General features: G+C 41.1%; 1 protein-coding gene across 8 annotated transcripts in view; it reads right to left on the bottom strand.

Annotated features, from left to right (window-relative positions):
• The window catches only part of LRCH1 (leucine rich repeats and calponin homology domain containing 1), a 123,200-nt gene extending 98,764 nt beyond the window's left edge, over positions 1 to 24,436 (bottom strand). For 2 of the 8 annotated variants that reach the window (XR_007157855.2, XR_010827925.1), the window contains exon 1: positions 24,047 to 24,435. Coding sequence is in view for 3 of the 8 variants with exons in the window: in XM_066988787.1 (XP_066844888.1) it covers positions 24,047 to 24,296 (250 nt within the window). In the remaining 5 variants the exon portion in view is untranslated. Of the gene's footprint in view, positions 1 to 24,046 lie in introns of all 8 variants that reach the window. The other 6 variants (XR_010827922.1, XR_010827923.1, XR_007157858.2 and 3 more) reach the window with 6 other exon arrangements.
• Positions 24,437 to 24,995: the final 559 nt, after the last annotated feature.

The following is a 24,995-nucleotide window of genomic DNA, read 5'->3' as shown; positions in this document are numbered from 1 at the left end:
TGCTTAGACCACGCTGTTTATGTTAGGCCTCTCAATTTCCTCCTGCTTCTCTCACAAAAGCCATGTGCCTTCCTTGGTTTTCTTTGTTCCCTCACACTATCCTACTACTATGCAAACAATTCAGAAAAATTAATGCTGAAGTTATCCTCTTCTGTTACCGGGAATAAAAATAAACAGGCCACACATGGCTTCTGTGATTAACGAAAGGTTCCCTCAACTCTTAGCTCCAGCTAAGATACAACAGTAGTCTTCATGCTTTCAGCTGTATTTACTAATTCTTAGTGATTAATTAGGGACTGAAAGGAAGAGAGAACATTCCAATAGGGACAAACATTATCCCTAGTATTCCAGGCAAAATTCCCCTAGCTGTCGTTTATCACTACACAAAGTACGTTCACTCGCTCATACTACAGCAGACCACGGCCAGCCACTGCAGCAAGACATGCTCCAGATTTTTTGAAGTTGACACCAGAGCCTTGAAACATTTTCAGGGATGTTCATCAGCCACCACCGTAGAGAGAATCGTTTTCAGAACCAGTTCTTAGCAGGGCTTTTCTTTTTGTGAGAGACACTTACACCTTTCATCAGTTTTGACAAATATGAAGTTTCATGCCATGTTCCTCATCCGTGGAATGCAGTGGTCCCACAGTACCACCTCTCACCTTTAAACTGATAGCTGCCTTTCAGTTCTTAAGGAATTATTTGCTTACTTATTACCTTTCTCTTGGACATGCTTTCCACTGCGTTACTGTGTTGGACGTTCGGTTGCAATTCTGAAGGACGCAAGCCTTGCAAAGCCCCACAACAATCATCAGCTTTGTGCTGCATTAAAAGAAAACTGAAATTCTAGACTTGTACAGAGAAGCATCCCTACTTAGCTGTTTAAGCCAGATGTGATGCAAGCAGCGATAAACGTGTATAGGGTCAAGGTGTGACGTTTTTCAGCCACTCCAAAAAAGACAGCAAGTTTTCTGAACATAGTATATGTATTTAGGCAGCAGTCCATAGAGCTCCTATCAAATATAATTTTTCTTTAAAAACTGAAGAGTTGACATCTTTACTATTTGCTCATGGAACTTTTATAAAAACATCATTCCTCTACACCTCTTCAATTCTACCTGGATAAACTTAAGCCTCCCCTGCACAAGGATTACATTCTGCCTTTACGTGCATCTGTGAAGATGATCTGAAATGGGTAAGGCTGAAAATAGGCCAAGTCCTGTTCTTAACTAAACAGTTTTGGTTCTAGAATCTCTATCAGTCAGGCTGGCTCTCCTTTGGAAAACTGCTTAACACTCTGAGTTTGGTTTTATTTCTGGCTCTTGCTTATATTTTTAGTAGCCATAAAGCAAAAAGAATGTTCTTTTAGTCAAGTCAAGGTTTTACAGGCAGTTTGAGTGGGACAGCACCTTCAAACTTTTACACAATTAGTATTTTTCACTTTGGGAACTGTTATTCTAGAGAAACTCTCCCAACCGGAAAATCAGTGCAAGATCTCTTCCACCTCCAACTGCAACAGACCCGGAAGACACACACTGAGTCTCTTTGACATGAAAGGCCCAGCAACACAAATTCAGAGGGAAAGCTTTTCCTTACCTTTGTTTCAATATGAATTCATAAGGAATACCTCCGCAAAATTTTACACGGAGTGTAAAATTTTGAATGTTTCATCTCTGGTAAGACTGTTTAATGTCTGGCCTGACACTAAAATACACCAAAGGCTTTTCTTTCAAGACGTATAGTCTACATATATCTTGGTTCTACAAAGCCACAGAGATAACCTGGCTACTGCAAGTCTACCCCTACAGCTCCAAAACATTAGGGCTGAATGAAGAGACTTCATGCACATAGAGCCACCAGAGCTAGGGTTATGCCTGTGTGAGCGTTACATTACCCTGATTTTCAGTAGCCCTATAATTTGTTAAATATTTAAAAAACAGAGACTGAAAGTTACATAACTAAGGGACAGCCCTGAAAAGGCAGAATTTTTCTCCTGCATATTCTTTTGGAAATAAACAATCCAGTTTTAAAGCATTGTGGTGATGGCGGAAAGGATGTTCCATATTCAATCGAAACTGGTTTTTTTCCTGCCTCAGAACACAGCAGTGAATTCACACTGACGCTTCCTGCTTACTAATATGAAAACAGTGCTGTACTACTGCAGAGTCAATGTCACTTTTTTTTTTTAAATAAACTGTATCACTTCAAAATGAATGGGTAACGACCAGCAAAATCAGAGCCTCCTCACACAGAGTAATTTCCAAATTTAAGACATTCATCTATTCCCGAATTGTTGTATCAAAAGTATGCTTGGTGTTTTTTACGCAAGATACTGTTTTCACTCAATTTTTGCAGATTTGTCCCCTAATACTGCCATTTTCCCATACTTGTTACTTCCCAAAACAACCTAAAGCCCTCCCTTTTCTGGCTATTTTAAGCAACTGCTTTGCTCCAAATAGTACCTTTTCTAAAGGTGATTCTAACGCTGTTGAATTTTGCATGACTGTTTCATTAAAGAAGTTGATACAGACATCAGTTTTTTGTCTATGTCCAATTTAAAAAAAAAAAGTCTCTGTTCTAGCTAGTACAATACTTTTAGAATATTATTAAATAATCAAATGTTAATTTATCTTATCCTACCGAGTTAACTTTGAAAAGGTCAGTTTTACTTGAACTGGACAAATCCATTTTTATTACCTCTTTAGGAACTCATGTACAACTTGAGGAAGCCACCCCAAATTACCACTTATTAAAACCGATTTTGGACAATGGCCAAACATAAGGCACTTAAGTGCAGCTTTAAAAACATTCGGTTCAGTCACCTTTCAAAGTGCAATATACAATCAGAATTAGGCTAGGTATTCCCTTCCTCAAAGCAGTGACAAAGATACTCATTTCCTGTCTCAGCAGAATCGGAAGTGATTTTTCTGCATGCTTGACATGGTATTTTGAACACAGCATGTTTTATAGGCATCCTCATGTTACTTGACAGACTGCCAGAAAAAAAAATCAGATCATTTAAAATACACTGAACGTGTCTAGAGCAGCATTTTTAGTTCAGTTCAGGAATCCAAAAGATTAAGCCTTCTTACCATCCCAACTTACCATACTCAAATGCACAGCAGAGAGCACATGAACTGGGTTGCTTTCAGAGGCGACTAAACTTGAGAATACACTGTAAAAAGGGGCAGTCACTCTATGGCATCAGAATGTGTCAAAAATAAAATCCCTTTAAATTTGTAGCTTGATCCCCAGAACCAACTATTTTGCTTTTGAGATCCCCTCTTACAAATTGCTCATGTAGACGTACTCAATTTCTTTGATCAACAATTGTATAACGAACTCAACTTTCACTGGTAATTCCATCCACTACATTTACCTGAAGGTTTAATGCTGGGAGAAGGGGGAGAATTGCCTCCATAAAACCAGAAATGTAACGGATCACCAAATTGCTTCAGTTTCTAAGCAATTTGCCTACAGGATTCATAGATTTAAATCTTGAATAAGGGATTAATCTTGCATGAATGAAGTAATGAAGTGACACTAATTCTCTGAAATTCAAGAGCAAAACATTTGGTTTCTACACAGAAAAGAGACAGAGGCTGGGGACTCATTTTTTAGGAATGCAACTGATACAGAAACAGCCCAAAGGAGATACAACATTTTTTATTGCAGTATTTATATATGAATTAAAAAACACTCAACTAGTCTTAAATCTACTGAAAACAAATCTCTTTTAGTATTCCCTATCACACACAGGAACAGAGTGCAATCAAATAGCTGAAATACAAAGACGCTTCCTTTACTTAAGAAAGGCAAAACATTACAATAATTATCACAAAGGAATCAGCAAGCAGCTAGCAAGATAGCCATAAATACCTCAGCACATGGGTTTGAGACAGGTTACTCCTCTGACTCCAAGCAAACTTGGAAGTAAGGATACACATAGCATTGAAAGATATGTGGAACTAACCACAGATATCATAAAATTATGTATTACCTTTTTCTGCATTTACATATATATATTGTATATCACTGTATTTTAGACAGACGTACTTAGAAAAACAATTGCACAAGGATGCAAGTAATTTAAAAGATTACATTAGACTTTTGAGTCTCTCCTACTCTCCTGGTATTTGCTTTTTCAGTAAATACAAAGAACAGGGATTTGAAATCAGTAGTCAGATACCTACTTCAAATAAAATTACTACACAATTTAAATACGTAACAAAATATTTAATTGTCACATAACTACATGAAAATGTGACCATGGAAATCACTGTAAAAATAACATGCTTCTGTAAGCATATACTCCAAGTAGCAAAAACTGAGTTCAGAATGAAATATATACACAACTGCTTTGAATAAGCTGTGCATAAATCATAATTTTGGTCTTAAAACTGCTCCTGAAAACCTCCCATGACTAGACTAGGAAGACCTCCAATCTTCTAATTACAGATGTAAAAAGTCCCTTTTTCCTTCCACCTACGAGAAAACAAAAATCCAAATTTTAAGCCCATATGACTGAAGTGTGTGTATGTTTACCCAGTCTCTCACAGGCCTACGTACACGTGCTTGCACACCCCTGCAAAGAGAGAATACAATGCATAATGACCGAGGCAGTTCCTTACTCAAGAACATCCTTGTTTGAGCAACTCCTTTGCACAAAACTCTGGTAAGCAGTAATTTCAATAGCCAGTATAGTTTGAAATATTTTGCCCGCATATAATTATGAAACTGAAAACAAACGTGTTTTTATATGAATAGTTACCCCGGGGAACAGTCTGTTAAGAAAATGTGTTCTCATGGTTTAACTGTGGCTTTATCTGGTACGTAAGTACAATAACTACCTCCCCTACAAAGGTTTAGAGAGGCCTAAAATTGAATAAAATATATATATATACACACACAAATCAAAGGATAAAAAATTGTTGATCTCTACCTTAAATTCTCCTCAAAGTCTCACAAACAAATACGAAGCACGTATGTTGGTCAGCCAGCCATTTGTATTTACCTCATTCACTTGAATGATACCAGAGAGGCAATTACACATGGTTTGGCTCTCTCCCTATAAATGAGGCACATCAAAGTAGCAAAAGATTTTTCCACACAGTCATAAATTACTAAACTCTGTTACAAACAAGAAGGCACTTAAGTGTGGGATGCCATGTCCTTCTGTGAGGAGTTGAAAGCTACTGTCTGCTATAGTAACACGGGCCATATATACTCGTGCCATTCCGAGTTAACCCCTAAAACACTGTGCAGACCAGATTCATGCTGTAACAATTACAAATTGTGCTCCAGATTAGTAAACTGCAATAAAACTGGCTATGGGTGCACCTGCAGTTCAATGTTTACACAGCAGTTTTATGAGACACCAAAAGACGACAAAGCCTTGGTTTTGTTGTATTTTTTTTTTCTTTTTAAATGACTGATTACCACAGTGAAAATCCATTGGAAAGTCCCAAAAAACATTTCAGTTGATGTTATTTAAGCACTGACTTCCTCCAGTTAATTCGCTGCCAGGTACACTGACTGACAAATGTTTTAAACAGAAATTAAGGAGCATTGAGCAATCCCCGAGGAAAATACCTAACATGCTCCTAAAGTGTAGAAGTACGTTGTAGTAGGGTATGAACTAAACAACTATCCTCACTGTGCTTTTTTGTTAAAACTGACAGCTTATTCTATTTATGTGGACACTGCAGGAGATGGGTAAAGGAGATTTGATCATATCCACGTCCAAAACCTTTCAGTGCAGCTAAGACAGCAAAAATCTAACGGCTCACTACTCCAGCCAGTTACCTCATACACCACAGTAGCTCCTTCTTTCCAACCCATTAGCCATAAAGGCCAAGAGAAAGCACACAACACAGCCTCTTCCCATATACCCATCAACCCCTAGCTCTGAGGGCTGATAGGATGCATTATTTAGGTATCTGTCACCTCCCAATAAAACTGCTGCATGTTTTCCGCATCTTCTCCCTGATGTAAGGCGTTGTACTAATATTTTGACATACAAACATTTTGATAACCACATGTAAGAATGGAAAATTCAATTAATAGAAGTGAGTTTTGTGAGAATTACTTTCTAAGACATCAGTTGAATAAATCTGATACTGCTCTTTAAGTTAACGCTGCCTTATAAAAAAGAAACAAACCCCCAGAGAATAGTTATGCTTAACAGAACAGCTTCTTCATGCACTAGGAGAAACATTTTTCTGTTTTGTAAGTCACCAAGAGTTAAGTCCCACGAGGTATCATTTGTTTTAGAAATTCAGAAGAGGGCAAATCCTACATATATCAGTCAGTTGGGATTTTGCCAGTGATTTTGGTCATGCCTAGCTTTCACCCTCCCTGCAGCTGGGCATCAAGCTGTCCAAAAAAAAGAAAAAAAAGACGACTACATATGCACAGCAATGCCAGAAGTGATGACAAATATAAGATGTGCAGCAAAACTATACTGCACTTTCATACCGTGCAATTCAGATCTCAGTGGAGCCTTAATCCTATTGTTTCAGACTATTAAGTTACTGCCCCAGTTACTTCCATAACTACACTGAGAACACCCAGGTATTAACACTTTGTCACCAAACACAGCAGTACAAAGTTGCTGAGCAAACTGATCATCTGAAGTGCAGCCACCTTGCATCACCTAATGCAAGACAGCCTGATGTAAAAAGCAAGACAGCCTGAGTGCTCTCTGCTATTTGAATTTCTTTCTGTCCTTAGTTTACACATGCAAAATAATCTGTTAAAGTCCAAGTACATCTGTTGAATTTATAAAAAAGCTGGGAAAAGTTTTAACCACTCTTTATGCATTATCCTTACATTCCACAGGAAAACTTTGCAGTAATTCCCTTAATAGCAAGGTTTGATTTCACCAACCAACCATTTGACTTGTAACAGTCAAATTATTGTTCCATTACATGGTTTTGCACAACCCACCATTACATTAGATGCACAGTAATATGGAGTGCAAGCATATTAAGTGACTTAAGTCTCAAATTCATAATATTCAAAACAAAGAGGTTCATGTGAATGAAGACTCCTATAAACTCAGTTCTGAAGGTACATATTAACCAGCACCTGACACAAAAACTCACAATAAATTAATCACCGCCTGCTTCCACCATCAGGACCAACTTACACTCATATTTGATCCAAATAATTATTATGGTTATTATTAACCACTTTTTTTCCTAAATAACAATAAGCCCCAAAACACTTACTAAACTAAATTAACAGAAATAAAAAAGTACTATTACCTTCTTCTAAGAACAGAAAAAGACAAAAGAATTGTTACTGGCATAAAATGAATAAGGATTATTTAATTGTCTTTGGGACATTCTAATTTTAAATTATCTGTTATAACACATAAAATTTATAGCCATAACACTTCAACGGTTTAGTAATTTTAAACACAGATATTCTTCAACAGCTGCCATCAGAACAAAAAACAAAAACCACCCCATCTCAACCCAAACAACAAACCCATGTTCTAATATTCTTATTGAACATTTGAGTCTTGAGCACCACATGTTCCTCACGAACATCTTTCAGATACAGAACCACTAATCTACACGGAGTAGGATTTAAAATAACTAAGACCACCGCAGTCTGTTTATAAAGTGTTGCAAAAGCACTTGCAAAATGTTTAAACTAAGTCCTTTCTCCAGCATGCCCTACCCAGCATAACGAGTCTCCCCGTTTGGTAGGGGATGCAAACTATGTCAGAATTTACATCAACACACAATTTGAGCAAGACTCTGCAAGTAGGTTTATGGGTAAATATGTCAGTGGACAAAAGGTGTCAGAGAAAGTTTTGCATAAATATAAAGCAAGTGGTTGTAAACAGAATTTAATCACCTCAGGTACTCTTTCACCACAAAAACGTTAGGAATTCACTACAGGAAGAATACGTTCCACACGTACAGCGGTCAGCTACCCTGTTCAAAATCTCATCTTGAAGCTGCAGAAAAAGGGATTTGAAGATGCATAATTAGAAAACCTTTGATTTGAGAAGAAGAGGCTGAAACAGCAGGTTCCAAAAGGCCCGCTACATTTGGAAAAGTTCATGATACATGGGAATTCCTAAGCTAAATGAAACATGCTTCAGCTGGCAATACCAAGTTAAACAGGTTCATACTTGACCCTGCTTTGCACGGGCGGTTGGACCAGATGACCTCCAGGGGGCCCTTCTAATCCGAGTTATCCTATAATCCCATGAAATTTAGACAAAGTTAGAACAAACCTGTAGGGTTTTATTAAATAGAGTATAATTCAACTGATACTTGCCTTTTGATTTACAAACTTTCTGTTTAAAGAAGTGTAATGAGATCTTAACCAAAAGTTTCCACATCAAATGCCAGTCGAACCAAAATTATCACAAGCGCCAGAGAACTACGGATGAGAGATGCAGACCAACAGAAGTGAGTAACACAGATTTGCCATTCACGAAGGGCAATCAAAGGGGTATGTTTTAGGATGAACACAGTGATCTACAGTAGAACCAAGTAAGTTGAACAAGTTGAACTTGTCAAGTAAGCATATTGTATATTGTATAATATGGAATGACCATTAGCATCTTTCATTTACCTTTTAATTTCACAATATTCTGAAATCTGCTAATGAAAACTTTCCTAACCTAGAAGCAGTTATGTTCACCATCTCCCTTTTCCAAGCCGTCTCTTCCTGCGGCTGAAGCTCAGATGAGACTACCAACAGGACACCCCTGAGAAGGAGAAAAGGCCAACATAAGGCCACTGGAAAAACAAAGGAGTAAACACGTTGCAGTGCATACACTACTTAGGATTTCTTTTGCAATAAGTCCTAGAGAGGACCAAGCTGCCAGAGTCCCCTATAAAGCTCGCAAAGCATGAGAAGGAAGAGGAGACAAAATATAAGAGAAGAGGAGGGAAAAAGCAGGGAAGAGGACGCTCTTAATATGGTAGGGGCAAAATTTTATTGTGGTTTCTCTATGCAGCACCCAATAGATTACAGCCTTGTAGGAATCTTTGGAGTACAGCTGTTGAGTTACTGCCAGAGTTAAAATTTGGAACAAAGACATGAAGGTATGGAAGGAGTAAATGAGTCCCTTCTCCCTTTACATCTACGTTTTCCTTTCCTCCAGTTCACCCAAACATTTTCTTCTTCCATTAAAAAAACCACACGAACCATGATTCAAACACCTGAAAAATATTTAAGTGCAGCTATCACATTCCACTGAATATCGGCATCTCCATTTAATGCAAAGTTTGTGCTATAATAAATCAAGACACCTTTCCACCTTTCATTACCAAGACACCTTTCTGACGCAGATGTCTGGATCCTTTTCTGTTTGTCCTCAGCCCTTCCCGACCTAACTCTCCAGCTTTATTCTTAGAGCTTTTTCTAAGACCTTTTTTAGACCTCTATCTAAGGCTCCGCTGCCTTAAATATGATCACCTGAACATCAATACCACCAATTCACCCTAAATAGTAAGACTGCTTAGCATTCAACTCCTTTTATGCCTCTGACACTTCTAAACCTGGTCTTTATGGACTACTGGCTGTAGCACCAGTACATAAAAAAATCTGATGTCATCTGCATTCCACCAAGGGTGGAGGCAAACAAACACTTTCTTAAAATGAGTTCCCAAGAAATCCACATTTCATAAAACCAAAACATCCTGTTTCTATAAACAGAATTGTCAAGCAATAACATTCTAGAAGAGATACTCAAGGAGGAATTCTTAATTAAAAAGCAACTTTTCTTGCATTTCATTTAAAGCGTTCTTCTATGATAGAAATATCTTTATTTTTTACGACCCTAATTCATAAAGCAAAGCACCAAAGGATGCACAAGTTTTTCCTGAAGCAAGGACACCACCACAAATCACAGTACTTGAAGAAGTGAACTGGCAAACTGTTCAAACTTGTATACCTTTAAGAAACCACCATCAGAAGTTAAAACTTGTAAACCACTGAAACAAATCATGTTCTATAGTCTTATAAGAACATAGTGTCTAGTACAAGAGCCTTTTTGAGTTGTTCACACCAGAACATCAGTCATTTTGATTTGGTTGTGGAGTGTTCATCTGATGTCTACTCAGAGAAACTGAGTGATTTCCTCAAGAAAGCCATTAAGGATATAGCATCATCTAATTTTTTAGATGTTCTTCTTCGTCTTCTCAACACAACATCATTCAAGATTTTCTGGACTTTTTCCCCTAGAACTCAAAATCATTGTTGACAAAATCTGCAGTGACAGGTGTTAATGGTACAGTAAGTGAAAAGAAAGCCAAGTTCAAGATGTGCTAGGGCCTGGAGCACATGGCAGGTCAGGGACAAACTCCTCTGTAACCCTGTCGGATGAAAACTCACAAGCACAATGAAGCATGCAATCGTAGTCTTGGGAAGTGTCAGCATAAAATAGGAGCGATGATTATCACAAGCTTGCATTGACTCTACAGTACAAATGACCATCGTGAAATTTGGGTGCTCTAGCAACAAATGTTAGAAAAGAAGCCAAACACAGGTTACCTCCACTGATACCTCACTAATCGCTGCATCCAGTTGGTGAGTTAATTAACTGAAAGACAATACAAAGGTTAAAGAATCCAAAAACATGAGGTTTCACAAACTTACAAGACGTGAGGTCTGAAATCACACTCCACAGGTCTGTGTGTTTAGGACTGAGGGGCCACAGCAGCATTCACCACAGCAATGTAAGAAATGACCAGCCTCAGCTGTGTCCTCTGCTCCTGGGCTGGTGGTTACCTGCCACAGAACAGGGGCTGCAGGCAGAATCACATGCCGGCTCCTCAACACCACAATTCACAGCCTGTCCTGTTAATTTAAATCCATCATCATCACCATTTACTCACCCTAGGTAGAAGGGCAGTACCTTTTACTAGGAAGCCAGGTGGAAGGCTGTAGCAACATCTCAGTTTACATAACCCCTTATTAATGAAGGCTCCTAGTTTATTAAAGACAATTATTAAAGACAAATGTTTAAAAACTAATTTCTAAACAACTGTGGAAGAACGAATATCTATCTGATATAGTACATGAACTCATCCAGTAGACGAAGAAAGTAAAGATCAAACGATCATAAGTTGAAGCTACAATGCAAACTAGTATGTGCAATTTCTTTTATTTACTTCCAAAGGAAACATAATTAATCATACTATTATCACTGGCAAACTTTAAAATCGATATAGTGCATACAAGCCATGAATTTTTGGTCTAGATATGAAGACTCAGGATAATTTATGGTCAGTACTGGGCAGAGGGTCAAACTGTGTCAACATAAAAGTCTCTTTTGGTATTAAGATGCATCAATTATTCCATGCTTCAACAAACATACTCCACTCACCCCAGAATAAAGACAGCAGCATGAAATAAGGTGAGATACATCTGGTAAAGAATGACAGAAAAGACTACATATTACTGAAGCATTAGAGAAATTCCTTTAAAAGAAAGCATCTTCTATTAATAAGGCAAAAAGCCTTAACAGCTTATTGCTCCTGATCATTTTCCTTTGTAAAACTGTTTCCTGTGGACTGACTTACACTATTTCCCAGTAAAGACAGAGTGGTTATACTCATATCCTTCATTTAATAACTTAATCATAGTAACTGCCGAGTAACATGCACGAGAAGTTGTGACATAAGGAGAAATATATTGATTTGCCTATCCTCAGGCTGTACCTATTCCATGCATGAATGATGTATTTAGACATACATGATAAAATAAAACTATCATGCAAAAAGTAGAACATAAATCATATTTAAAAAAATCTATTTTAATACACGCACACAGTAACATGCTGGAACTGCATGAAGTTTATAAGCTATGTCTAGAGCAGCACCGCTTCTCATGCGGAATGTTTCCACGCTGATTTCACCCAAAACATAAATCTGCCTGGATTTTTATACAAGCTCTGCTTATATAAAAACAGCTTTGATTTCATGCGGCACCACGCGTTACTTCCACTTGTTCCAATACAAACAATTTGGGAAAAAGCTAACACATTTGGGAGAGAAACAGAGGGAAGCGATATCCAGTCTTTTCAGAAGCCTTTTCCAGAGCTTTTACTGATGTAAGGTTTTCCAGATTTAAATAGTTAGCCTCTCGGCGTTCTCCTGACTATTCAAAAATCCCAATTACGTAATCACCCAAACTCTTCAGAAAACATTCAGAATAGTGCATGTAATGCACACACGCATACATATATAGGAATTGGTGAGGTTGGTTTGTTTGGTTTTCAATTAAATCCGACTATGTTGGATAGAAGCATAAGGAAACTTCAAAGACTTGTCCTGCTCCCCACACATACAGTCTCAAAAAAAATGCTTGTGCTTCACCATCCTCACCGTAATTGCCTAGAAATTGATCTATTTATTCATTTTAGAGCCTTTCCCCATTGAGGCCAGACTATACATTCATTCTTACTCCTCTTTAAAAAACTCTTGTAGAAAAGGCTCTCTTTTTTTTCAGGCTGCCATTGCTTCATAGACAAACACAACTTACATTTTCCTGATAAACTAGATGTTGGAAGTATCACGTGGCCACCTCTCCCACAGCTTAACATTTAAGTGCATAACTGAAATGCTTCAGCGAGGCTACCAATTACTGCAGTTATTTCACTACCGCACGAAACTGCTCAACACCAAACTGAGCTATAAGATTCCAGAAGCCATTTTTAGCCTCAGGCCCTAGGCCAAAAATAACCTTTTCAGTTCTCTAGGAAGCCAAACATACAAAGATATGAAAACCGGCAGAGGGATTACAGCGCTTCTTGCCAAAATAGTGATTCAGTTTTATTTAAGTTCATGCTCTTTCATATTACCTGGTTCTTAACTGACAGCAAATCTATAATGACTTTTTCTTTTAGAGACTGAATATTTGTGAATCATACTGTCATGCGTTTGTGACAGATGCTACTATAAAATGATTTCTTTATTTTTACATTGCATTAATAAATTTAAAACTGCTCCCAGGACATAGGATCATAAAGAAAGCTTCAAAGTTTGCATCTTTACTACTACCCCAACATCCTCCAGAAGAAAACTTCAATGAAAATACCTCAATTTCCATTCTTACAGACATTTTACACTGCCTTGATGGAGCTGTAAAAATAGGAGCCAGAGAACCAAAGCTAGGTTCCTTTTACAGTTTTGTCCTTGATCTGTTCTGAGTTCTGGATTAAGCAGTTTCATTTCCACTCCTCATTTTCTCCCATCTGTAAAATCAGGGATGATCTGTATCTCTATAGAACAATGAAATACCTCAATGAGAAGAACAAAGCTTGCAAGGTAATTTTTAACAGAAACACAGAACAAGGTCCATCCTAGGATCAACTGAAACTAGCAATCAGCTCTTAGAAGTCATCATATTAGCACTCAATAGAATTACATAGAAGGCTTTTAAATTAATCAAAATACAAGAAATTCAAAATACTTTCTCTGCCCTTCAGAAGCTCTTGCTTGGTTAAAAAGTTACATTCAGGAAACTTTAATGTGCCAGTAATAGTTGCAATACGTGATACAAAGGAATATACCAAGAGAGCAGCTGTCTTGTCTCTAAATTCCATCATTAAAATTTTAACAAAATGAAGTCAACGTTGGATACATTATTCTACACCACTTGCATCAAAGGATTTTCTTTGAAGAGCTAGCAAAAGATCTTCTCCGCTTTTCATGTTGCATTTGAATAAGCATATGAAGAAGGAAAAAAAGAGAACGGTTCCAAAGTTGTGGAAGAAATATGCCTTTTTTAAAAGAAAAAAAAAAACAGGTACAAAGGAAACCGAGCCTTTTCAGACTCAGCAGCCTCTCCCACCCCCAAAAGATCTCTGAAAAATAATGGCTGAAACAAAGCATTGTCAAATTAACACCGCAATTTTCCATCTAATTTGAATGTTCAGATGATGAATGAAAAGGTCCATTATAGTACAGCCACAATTTGGTAAAGTGCTCAATTTGCTTCTGTGTATTTTGACTAAGAAACTACATCATCAGCTCATGAGAGATTTAAAAAAAAATAATCAAGAACTACAAGCAATAACAAAGTATGTTGATGTTGTATAGAAACTAAGTAGTGGTTCTGACAGGTCTTAAAGTAAGATAAAGTATGGAAACATTTTAGATGGACCCCACAAACAAATTCTTGGCCATTTATCTTTCTGCAAAAACACTAAGGAGGGGAGAATACCACCTCTGGTAAAATGCCCAAGCGACACGACGCGTGTGAGCGAGAAACAAACACAAGTCCCTAATATCGGGCCATCTGAACTGCCTGGCAAATGGAACACAGGCGAAGAGCAGGCACGCAGCCAGGCTCAATCTCAAATCTTGGAACGGGGATTGCCAGCAGTGCGTACTGAGCAGGGAAACAACACCATACACTGCGGAAGGCAAAAAGACGGAGTTCTTGAACTTGGATGAACTCAATGAAAAAAAAGAAATAAACCCCAGAAACACAACATCCAACAAACATGGGAAACCTGGGTTTAAGTTTCTCCGCATCACCACTCATAGCAGCTGTTTAACAACCAGGGCAACCCTCCTGGCCCGGAAGGCTCCTTTCATCTTTGACCAGGAAGCCCATCCCAAAAGTCTCCATCCCAGTCGATATTCTGTAATTATAAACCATACAAATGACACTGGGTTCTTCCTCCTTCCCCACGGAACAAACAGACAGCGTTGCTGTTACCACACTTGCTGCATCTTAAAAAGGGTGAACTGAATAAAATCAGCTAGGCCTCACCATTCTCAAAAAAATATATATATGGCAAGTATAAATAATTTTACCCCCCTATTGCTTCCATCACGATATTTATAAATAGTTAAAAGTTCAGAAGTAAAAAAAAGTCATTTGAATAATAATTTTACTTACCATGGCAACAATCTCCCTATCTTTAAATTCTGAGACAAGGTTCTGGCTATAAATAAACCACCATATTTATACTTCTGGTATCTTGCCTTACTTCCAGTAAGCCTCATCCAAGTGTACATTCTGCTCCACTTCTTTCCTTATCGGACTAATCTCCAATTCAATTTTCTTCTCCTACCCTATTTCTTGCCCATTTTCCACAACTTCTCCATCAGTTTCAGTGCTTACCAGTCTGTCTCTGTGCACATCTTACAAACCTGTTTCTTTCCGTTCACCAACGGATCCAACTCGTCACTCGTGCTTTTCTCCTCACATTGAAATGGTTTTTCTCATCCATTTTTTTTCATTTTTACTTTTTCCCCCGTCTAATGCAGTGCTACAAAGAAGTGCTGCTGCTGCAAATAATACAACCAATTATGCACGTTCAATAACTGCCTCTATAGACATAATGATAAAGTAAAACTTTGTAATTTGCAGTTATTTGGTTACTTTTAAAAGAGCAGGCCATGCTTAAACATTTAATTCCAAGATTTGACTTTTTTGCTAAATTTAGTTTAATTCAGAAAATTATTTACCTTGAATCTTCCGCCACATATGAATGTCCCACCCAGTAGTGTCTCCTACCAAAAAGGATTTACAGGGCTGCTTTAGTAGAAACTGCCTATTTCTCGTCTGTATAGTTTAATCCAAAAACCGGAAATTAAACCTGTTACCAGTCTTGCATTTTACAGCACTGCAGTTTAGGAAGAAAAATCAAACTTCTGTTTTTAAAGCAGGTGTCTCAAATCTACCTTGATGTTGACAATATCCATTTAAAAAGGAAAGAGTTATCAAGAAAAGCACAGAAACAATCATAGTGAGATGAAACATTTATCTCTACGTTCCTAACTGATACATGCAACCAGTCTATTTCAGTAAATTAATCTATTGAAAAATAAGGTAAGCAGGGTAACAGACAACAAGCATTTTCTGATATTTTCCTGTTTGTTCAGTACAAATAATTCTCTCCACTCCACAAACAGCATTTCCAAATAAAAAAAAAAAAGGAAAACCAACTGTGTACATTTGCGTACTCCAAACTCAACACTATAACTATTGCAGCTTGCACTAAGGACTAAAATCACCCCCTGAAAACCAACAAAAACACCTCATCCATTCAGCAGCACAGGTCACTTGACTAGATGCTCATCTGTTTTGCTGTCGTTCTGCTCCTGATAAAGCTCCAAAGCCTCCAGCTACTTCTAGCTACTTCTCTAACCATACCCCGAAGAGCCACCTTACAGTCACATCATAAAATTTTCAGCGAGCTTGTAACTAAGGGAGCCAGAATTCCCACAAGTTCAGCAAAACATGAAACATTTCATGCGGCTTCAAAAGTGAGCGCAAACCTCAGGCTCCAAATTAAATGCAGAACTAATCCTCATTCGGCTCTACTAAGACCGTCGTTTCACTCACGTTTTAATTTTTTTATTATTATTATTTTTTTTAAGTATTTCTCGTACGGACTGGGACAGAAGGAAGAGAGACTATTTAAAAATAGAAATAACGAGAACAGTTAGGAGGTTTGCAGATATTATGGTGTTCTGCACCATACAAGGAAAAAAAAGGGATAAACCAGCAAGCTGGCCAGCAAGACACCCCTGGGGGAAAAAGGGTGGGGAGATGCGTTAGCATTTTAGAACTGAACTCTTTCCACAAGGATGCATCTACCCACAAATTCAGCAGAATGTAATTATTCCTCCAGAAGCTTAACTCTCTGGTACCTTTCCAAAGAATGCTTTATAAGCACCCGAACCGCTCCGATGCGTGTGCTCTACATAGAAAAATCCGGTCAGCAGAGTGCAGTCAGAAGTCAGGAGATAAAACGCTCATCGCCGCTTTGCCACTGATCTGCACCCTGAACGTGGTGATAACATTTCTGGCTCTTTCAATTTTACATGTGGGCAAACAATAGAGGGCATGTTATCTTCATAATTCTGATCTCACTAGAACATAAGGATACCTCTCTGGTTCCCAAAGTGCCCTAAGTTATTTAAATCATGTTGATTTTAATTGTGAATTAGGTATCTAACCAGTTTGGGAATTTTCACAATCTAGATGCTTACTAGCAGAGCCAGCAAGAACAAGCCTGGGGCAGCCACTCACCTCATCCTGCCAAGAGTGGTCAGTCTGATGCACAAAACACGAGTCTCTCATTCTTGGTGGCTCTCACAACTCGGTAAGCAGCAAAAAAGCCACCAGCTTTCCCTTCTGGGGGTGTTCAAGGAAAGGCTGGACGTGGTGCTTAGGGACATGGGTTAGTGGGTGACACTGGTGGTAGGGGGATGGTTGGACCGGATGATCTTGGAGGTCTTTGCCAACCTTAACGGCTCTATGGTTCTGCAGGTAAATGAACGCTAAGCTTCTCGAATTTAAATTCAACAGTTAACCTTCAAGGTATCAATTTTAAACTATTTTTTATAGCATAAGACTTGCAAACGTCATATATGATAGTCATATCATTTCCTCCACGTTTTTCTAATTCTCTGTTCACAAAATTACAGTTATCATTAATGTAACTGCTCAAGAAACCTGTTTTTCCTCAATTTTACCAAGAACATACAGTTCACCTGCTTGCTTACCATCCTGTCCATTATTTCACTCCCAACACTTTATGCATTTTCACTCTTCATAAATTGTCCCTTATTTTGTACAATTCCTTACCTTCGGTCTTCAAGTAACACCTTCTTTACACACGTTTTCTTGTTCAAACCTGTATCACGTTGGCATTCCTCTTCCAAGCCACAGCGCTGCTGAGCAGGTATTCGTTCTGCTTTGTCGCAGCTGATCCTGCCCTGGTCTCTTCCCCTCACTAAAGCCCTGAGTATTTTCAATACCCTAGGTATAGTAATTGTATTCAGATTGACACTGACCCTGCTGTTTTACAGATGTCTAAACCAAGATGTCTTTTGTGTCAACGACACAAAAGAAACAAACCAGGGGAAGGAAGAAGTGGAGACAAACCACATAGGAATATTTGGCTTCTGCCTCCCACAAGGCTTGTGATCACAAGAGTGGCTCTGAAACAACACATCATCTCAGCTAAAAGCATGTGAAAAGAAACCTACAGCACCTTTACTGCCACAACAGCACTTCTGGAGCTCCGAGTCAGCCGTTCCCAAGGCAGACAGGCCAAGGACACACAAACTGACAGGATTTCCACGAGAGCAATGAGTTTTCACCCATCTACAAGCACAGCGAGGCCAAACAGGCTTTGACAGCTCTAGGTAGGGCTGTCTGAAAAACAGCCACCTTAAATTGAAAGTTAACATTAAGGGTAAAGGTTCAATAAACAGCTGAGCTTAATGCTGTTGGAGAGCTTTCACCCTCCCTCCCATTGTGTGATTTCTAAGCTGTCATCTCTCCTACCTCTAACTCCTCGCTGTTGATCTTCTGGAGCTTCACAGCTCACAAAGGGAGCCAGCCAAAAATAAAATAAAATAAAAATCATCACGCTGTGGAAGATGAGCGCACACACACACAGAGCTGATGGTAGAAAGCCATTAATCTGCTCAAGCCACACTCTAAAAGAGTAACCAGGCTGCTGAGTACTCCCAATTTGTTTTCGAGCAACAAAAGCCACTCTGAGGCTTTATTTTGTGCTGCCCAATGCCACCAGCACCTGCAGAGTGGCTGCATTTCAGCCAGGAGGGTATAAATCTCCGGACAAAAGAGGTACTTTCAAAAGCACAATTCATTAGCCTCCACACAGCAAAAGAACTAACAGACTCTTTGCACTGAGTCAATCGCGTTGATGTTTGCATGATCCACGAAGCAGAAGGACGTACCCTGACCTGGGGAGGGAAGAAAAGCACCAAATGGTCTCAGAGTGGCACCAAGTTCTGTTCATTCATGCATTTTTTAGCCTCAATAATACGCAAATTATACAGTAATCTCAAGAAGCAGTTATATCCCATAAAGTTTGGCTGCGGGGTAACATTCAATTCACTTGTGAGAACAAACAAACATACTTCCTCCTCTTTCCTTGTCCTAATATGCTTAAAACATGACTTGTGTAGAAGAGAATAATGTTAGAAACCTTCAAATAAACACAGGAAGGTTGTAGAAAGGGACTGACTTGAATATAAGAAACAGAACTTTTTTTCCAGCCCTCTAACTAATTTGAAGATGTTATTTTTATTGACAGGAAGTTTGGATAAAATAAGCAAAACGAAAGGTTCTCAAGAAGCCCCATTCACAACCAAAAAGCAATATAATCGAAATATAAATTCCAGAACGTGAGCAATAAGCATTGAAGAGAATCCTTAAAAGTTTGAAAGCGACCTATCGAATCTCCCCCCGGGACCAAATAATAACCAAATTCTGAATAATCTGGCATTGGTTCATGAAATTGTGCAGTAGCACCAACAAACTAGTCAGTATCTGTGACATAAATGCTGTTTGCACGGGGAGAAATCAAGCAAGCAACTGCACATCTACAGCTACATGCAGGAGAATTCCCAGAACTGGAGGAAGAACTGCTTTAATAAAGGAGCCAAAGAAGACCAGCAAGAATTATGGCAATATACATAGCTATTTATTTTAAACTAACTAAATAGAACTTTGCAAAATAAGTTTTTACTATTATTATTATTATTATTATCATTAGCAAAGGGGACTAGAAGAAGCATATTTCACCTGAACCAGAATATATCACCTATATATATATATCACCTATGTATTTACACACACACACACACATATATATATATCAGAAAGACACACAGAAAGAACTTCAAACACCTGGATAAAACACAAATGCATTCCTAAACTAACTCTGATGGAAGACAACCTAGAACTTTTGGTGTTTTTTTTTTTTTTCCCCTTTACAAAATCTCCCAGGAAGTGCTTAGATGCCAAAATTCAAGCTAAAACTGCCCCACAAACTAAAACTCTACAGGTTCTCAGACAGATGCTCAGGTGACACCATGATTTGTGGACCATCCCGAAAACAAACCTATAGCTACAGTGTAAATCAGGATTGCAAAGTCAGGCTAAGTTGACATCAACAGAGCATCGTCCTGAGCGCGCAGTCCAGGTAAAAGTATTTAAACAAAGGAACTCCCACCTGCTGGTTTTTGAGCGAGCATTCTGAAGTACTGAAAATAAACACATATTCCTTCCCAATTTTCATACTGTCCAAGCTAACATTCAAATACCTCAGTCTGCATTTCTTTTCAAACAACCACCTGAGTAAAAAGTATTAGATTCTCTCCCATCTCACCACAAGCAGCAGCAAGGGATGCTGCTTCCCCATGTGCCTGAACAACACAATCGAAATGGATGAAACAGGTATTCAGGAGAAAAAGTTCAGAGGATCTGCCTTCAAAACAAGAAAACAACAACCAAAGCCTACAGAGAGAGGTTGAAGCGATACATGCAGCCCTGACTGCACATTTAAGTAGCAGCTTTGGGGCTTTTTCTTCCTCATTTATAAACTAACATGCTTCTAGCATTCCCAGTGGCTTTGAGGAATATAATTGCATGCTATTACTTAAGAACTATGTGATTACCGTGCCACTGTCTTCTGCGTAACCCAGCCTGTAATAAAAGCGATAAGAATAGCATTTATTATTTTTGAAATGGCTCTTGCAATGCATCCACGCTGATGTGGTTGAAAACATCTGACTGAACTCCAGATGCTTTACATAGAGGATTTATTTTCTTCTAACAGTGCTGCGCACCACACAAACTCCCTTCTGTGTGCAAGATACTGCCTCAAAGTTCAGACGACTGGGTCACCCAGCTCTTGAGCAAAACTCTCAAAGACAACAAGGAAGAAATGTTTAAGTGCTGGAAAGCTGCATGGACGCTGATAGGATCGTGTCTCTATAAGCGAGATGTAGTCAATGCAAAGAAAAGTCACAAAAGAAAAACCATTCCAAGAAACTGCATAAATAGAAGTGACAAGTACAGTTATGCCTCCGCAGTTGCTATAGAGCATAACTGAAACAAGAACTAGACAAGTCAAGTAATTTGCTCCCGGCTATGAAAGTTACATCCTTCCCGCAACTTTATCAATTGCTATATGAAATCTGACTTCTAACTTCAGGGAAAAAAATGCATGAATAGAGAATTTCAAGTTTGACACTTCTATCTTCCTCAGACCTGTTTAAAGAGCTCTGAACTTTTGCAGAAAACAAGCTCCATAACATTTTACTTCAAAAGTCTGCATACCATCCTTTCCTCAACCCATGAACTCTTTATCTAAGGCTCTTTAAAACACTGTCAAGATGCAGATATGGTCTCATTTTTTTTTTGGAAATCCCCTGCTCTGCAGATCTCTCAACTCAATCCCCCATGCTGGTCTTCTCTAAATCAAGGATTGCCTGTATTTTTCTGTAAGATTAGCCCTCTTTAGTAAAAAAGGCTTTAACAGAAAAAGGCTACTCCTACACCGAACATCAAAAAGTTTCAAGGCTTCAGAGATGTATCAGCACATCAAATCCAAAAGTACAAGTCACTCGCTGCAAGGACACATGCCAAGTAGCACACAAAAGCACTGTTTTTATATCATGCACATTTATGGAGAGGAAGCGAGAGGGAAAATTCCCATCAAGAGTTTGTCCTGAGAGTTTCAAAAATCTGGGCACAAGCCAAGCGCCTCTTCTGTTTATATATTCTACTTATGCAACGTAACAAGTGAAAAGGAGCACATTTTTTTCAGAAATATATCAAGGTAGGACTTAACTCACAAGGCAAACAATTCCCATTAATCAGCTGCAACATGCTGTTACAAACAAAAACATAAAGTAACCGTAGATTAACACATGGTTTTTCCTAAGTGGGGAGAATGAATAAAGGACTGAGAATGTCAGAGAACTGAGGCATGGGCTGCTCCACACTGCCATTTCTACCAAAGAGAGGAAGAAAAATCCACTCTACATGTGTTTTGTATTGGGCATCTTTCGTGAAAACTCTGACAAAGACTTTTTTTCTCCAGAATGTGAAACTAAATATGTAACAGGCACGTGCCACCTATACAAACACCACACAGCTCGTGCTTCTGCAGAACGTACTTACACAACATACAAATACAAACATACTCGCTGCCAAAGAATTTGTTTTCTGTGCATAGTTTTGCTTACCAACAGCCTGAATAAGCTCAAATCAAACATGCCTGAATTTCTGGGTTTCCACACTACTTATCCTGTATCACGGCATGTCTTCATTAGACCTCCGTTTTAAAAAGAACAGCGATAAAACATCTCGCTTTGGGAGACAAGCTGCAAGTCATTCTTTTCACTGCATACAGTGCTATTACCACGTCTTATCCCTTTCACTGCCCATCTATCACTGAGTTAATCGTTAGCATGGCAAATCCTGCTACCGATTAGCGAGTTTCATTTATCAAGTTTCCCATTTCTCTTTTGTTGATACGGGTGTTCTCACAGAGCGCTGTGAAATCCATTTGGCAAGAGCAAGCGACAGAGCCAGAGAACAATCAGAAACGTTACTCTGCTCCTGACAGCTGGGCTAGATGCAAGTATGCAGTGAGCACCTACATCTCCGCGGACAGAAAAGCAGAAATACCCTCGTGCAGAAGTAGGTGCGAACCGAGGTTCGTGTTACCACACGCCTGCACGCAGGTGCAGCACCTGCCGCTCTGCGGGACAAGAAGGACAAGTGACTACTTGCCTGCTCCTCCGCTGCTACAACGCAACCATCTTCAGCAGGCAACTGGGGCACAAAAGGGCATGTGGAGGCGGTACAGTAAAGATCTTAAAAATACACGGATGTATTCTTCTAGTGGAGGTTTGTACTGTTCTACCTAGAATGTAAAGAATGAATTGGTTTCCACCCCCCTGTACAAATACGGGTAGAAGAACAGATGGGACCCTTCTTGGGGGGGGACTGCTCCTTCAGGTGAGAAAGAAGCGTGCCTTTTTCCATGCTGGAAGGAGGCAGTGAGGGCAAGGTGAACGCAGACTGGATATGCTTCCCCTCACCTCTCCTACCCGCAGGGATGTGATGCCCGTCCCCTCCGCAGACCTCTGTAGTGATGGTTTTCTCTGCCTGCAGAAGATGTCCAGAGTGTGTGAAGACAAGGATTTCTCGCCAGCTTTGCCACGGAAGACAGCATTACGTATGGAGGTGGAAATATGGCTGCGTGAACGTTAGGATACAGGAGTGGATGTCTGACACTGGGGTCGACGTGGATTTATGAAAGGCACCGTGCTCCCTGGAGGTAGCTGCAGGGCAAAAGCGCTCCTACGGACACTTCTCCACCTGCAGCACGTAAAATCTGCGACTTACTCAGAAGCATGAGAGCGTCCTAACGTGGTTACACACAGGCTTAATCCCCTCCACAGCAGGCGGGTCCACCTACACGCAGGGCGAGGGAGCAAGCCAGTATCTCACATGCAACCTGCACATGCATTCCTTGTGCAACGTACCCACTGGTGGCCTCAGCAGAGGCACGGAGGAGCTGCCCTCACCCCAGAGAGGAGGCTGAGGAGAGGTGGGAGGCAGAAGAGCCACGGAGGAGCCAGCTCTGCCTTACAAAGGCGGGGTGGGCGTGCGGGGGGGCGGCTGCAGCCCTCCAGCCAGATGGGAGAGCAAACACCTACCTCAAGCACCGAGCCGGGAGGAGGCTAAATAATAAAAAAACAGACAAACAGACAGAGTGGGACAGCGGGGACCCACCTCAGTTTCCCCAGGGCACACTGCCCGGGGGGGACGGCTGAGAGGGGGGTTCCTCGATGACTTTAATTACTCCCCCTCACCTCACATAGGGTCCCCTCACGTCGGAGGGGTCCCCCCACCTCATATAGGGTCCCCTCACCTCATATCGGGCCCCCTCACATCAGAGGCATCCCCTAACCCCACATAGGGTCCCCTCACGTCGGAGGGGTTCCCCCACCTCACATGCGGTCCCCCCACCTCATATAGGGCCCCCTCACCTCATATCGGGTCCCCCAACCTCATATGGGGCCCCCTCACGTCGGAGGGGTCCCCCCACCTCATATAGGGCCCCCTCACGTCGGAGGGGTCCCCCCACCTCATATGGGGTCCCCCCACCTCATATAGGGCCCCCTCACGTCGGAGGGGTCCCCCCACCTCATATAGGGTCCCCCCAGGCCGGAGGGGTCCCCCCTTGCCCCCAGCCCCCCCAGCCCCGCCTCACCTGCCCGCACCGTGTCGCTGAGGTCGTGGCTGAGCGCGGCGGCGCTGCGGGGGAACTCCTTCAGCTTCCTGCCGCTCAGGCTCAGCCCCCCGCGGTGCGCAGCCTCCTCCAGCGCCCGCTCCAGGCCGCGGCTCAGCGGCGCCTGCAGGGCCAGCGACACCCCCCCGGCACCGCCGCCGCCACCGCCGCCCCCCGCTGCCGCCAAGGCAGCGGCGGGGAAGGGCTGCGGCTCGCCTCCCAGCGTCGCCATCTTCCCCCCGGCCGCTGGGGGTAGCCGAGGGGCCGCCCGAGCTGCCGCCGGCTCCGTGCGGGTCCCCCCCTCACGGCCCTTCCTCCTCCTCCTCCTCCTCCTCCGCCCGCTCGCAGGGCAGCCGGCAGGGGGAGGGGCGGCGGCAGCGCGGGCGGGAGACGGAGGAGCAGGGGCGCGGGCGAGGCGCAGTGCGCATGCTCCGCCTTGGGCTCCCCCCCCTCCCCTCCCCTCCCGGAGCGGGGCGGGGCGCGGCGGCGCCACCTGGCGGCAGTGCCCGCACCCTGCAGCAGTCAGCGTGCAAGGGGCTGGCACGGGCGGGGGCTGCTGGCTGGGGGTGGAAATGTGGAGACATTTCTTCTCAGAAAGAGCAGTCAGGCACCGGGACGGGTTGCCCAGGGAGGTGGTGGAGTCACCGTCCCTGGGGGTGTTCGAGGAAAGGCTGGACGTGGTGCTTAGGGACACGGTTTAGTGGGTGTCAGTGGTGGTAGGGGGATGGCTGGACCAGATGATCATGGAGGGCTTCTCCAACCTTGATGATTCTATAATTCTGTGTTTCTACATCTGCATGTGCAAGTGTGCTTCATGTTCACATGCATTGCATGTGCATGTGCAAGCACACTGCATATCCAAGTGCAAGCATGCTGCATGTGCACGCGCATACAAGGGGAAAAGTAAGGGTGAGCTCTCCCTTTCTGGCAC

The sequence above is a fragment of the Anser cygnoides genome, chromosome 1, assembly GCF_040182565.1.
Source record: "Anser cygnoides isolate HZ-2024a breed goose chromosome 1, Taihu_goose_T2T_genome, whole genome shotgun sequence".
In the NCBI taxonomy this organism is placed as follows: Eukaryota; Metazoa; Chordata; class Aves; order Anseriformes; family Anatidae; genus Anser; species Anser cygnoides.
This window is presented reverse-complemented; position numbering and strand designations above follow the sequence as displayed.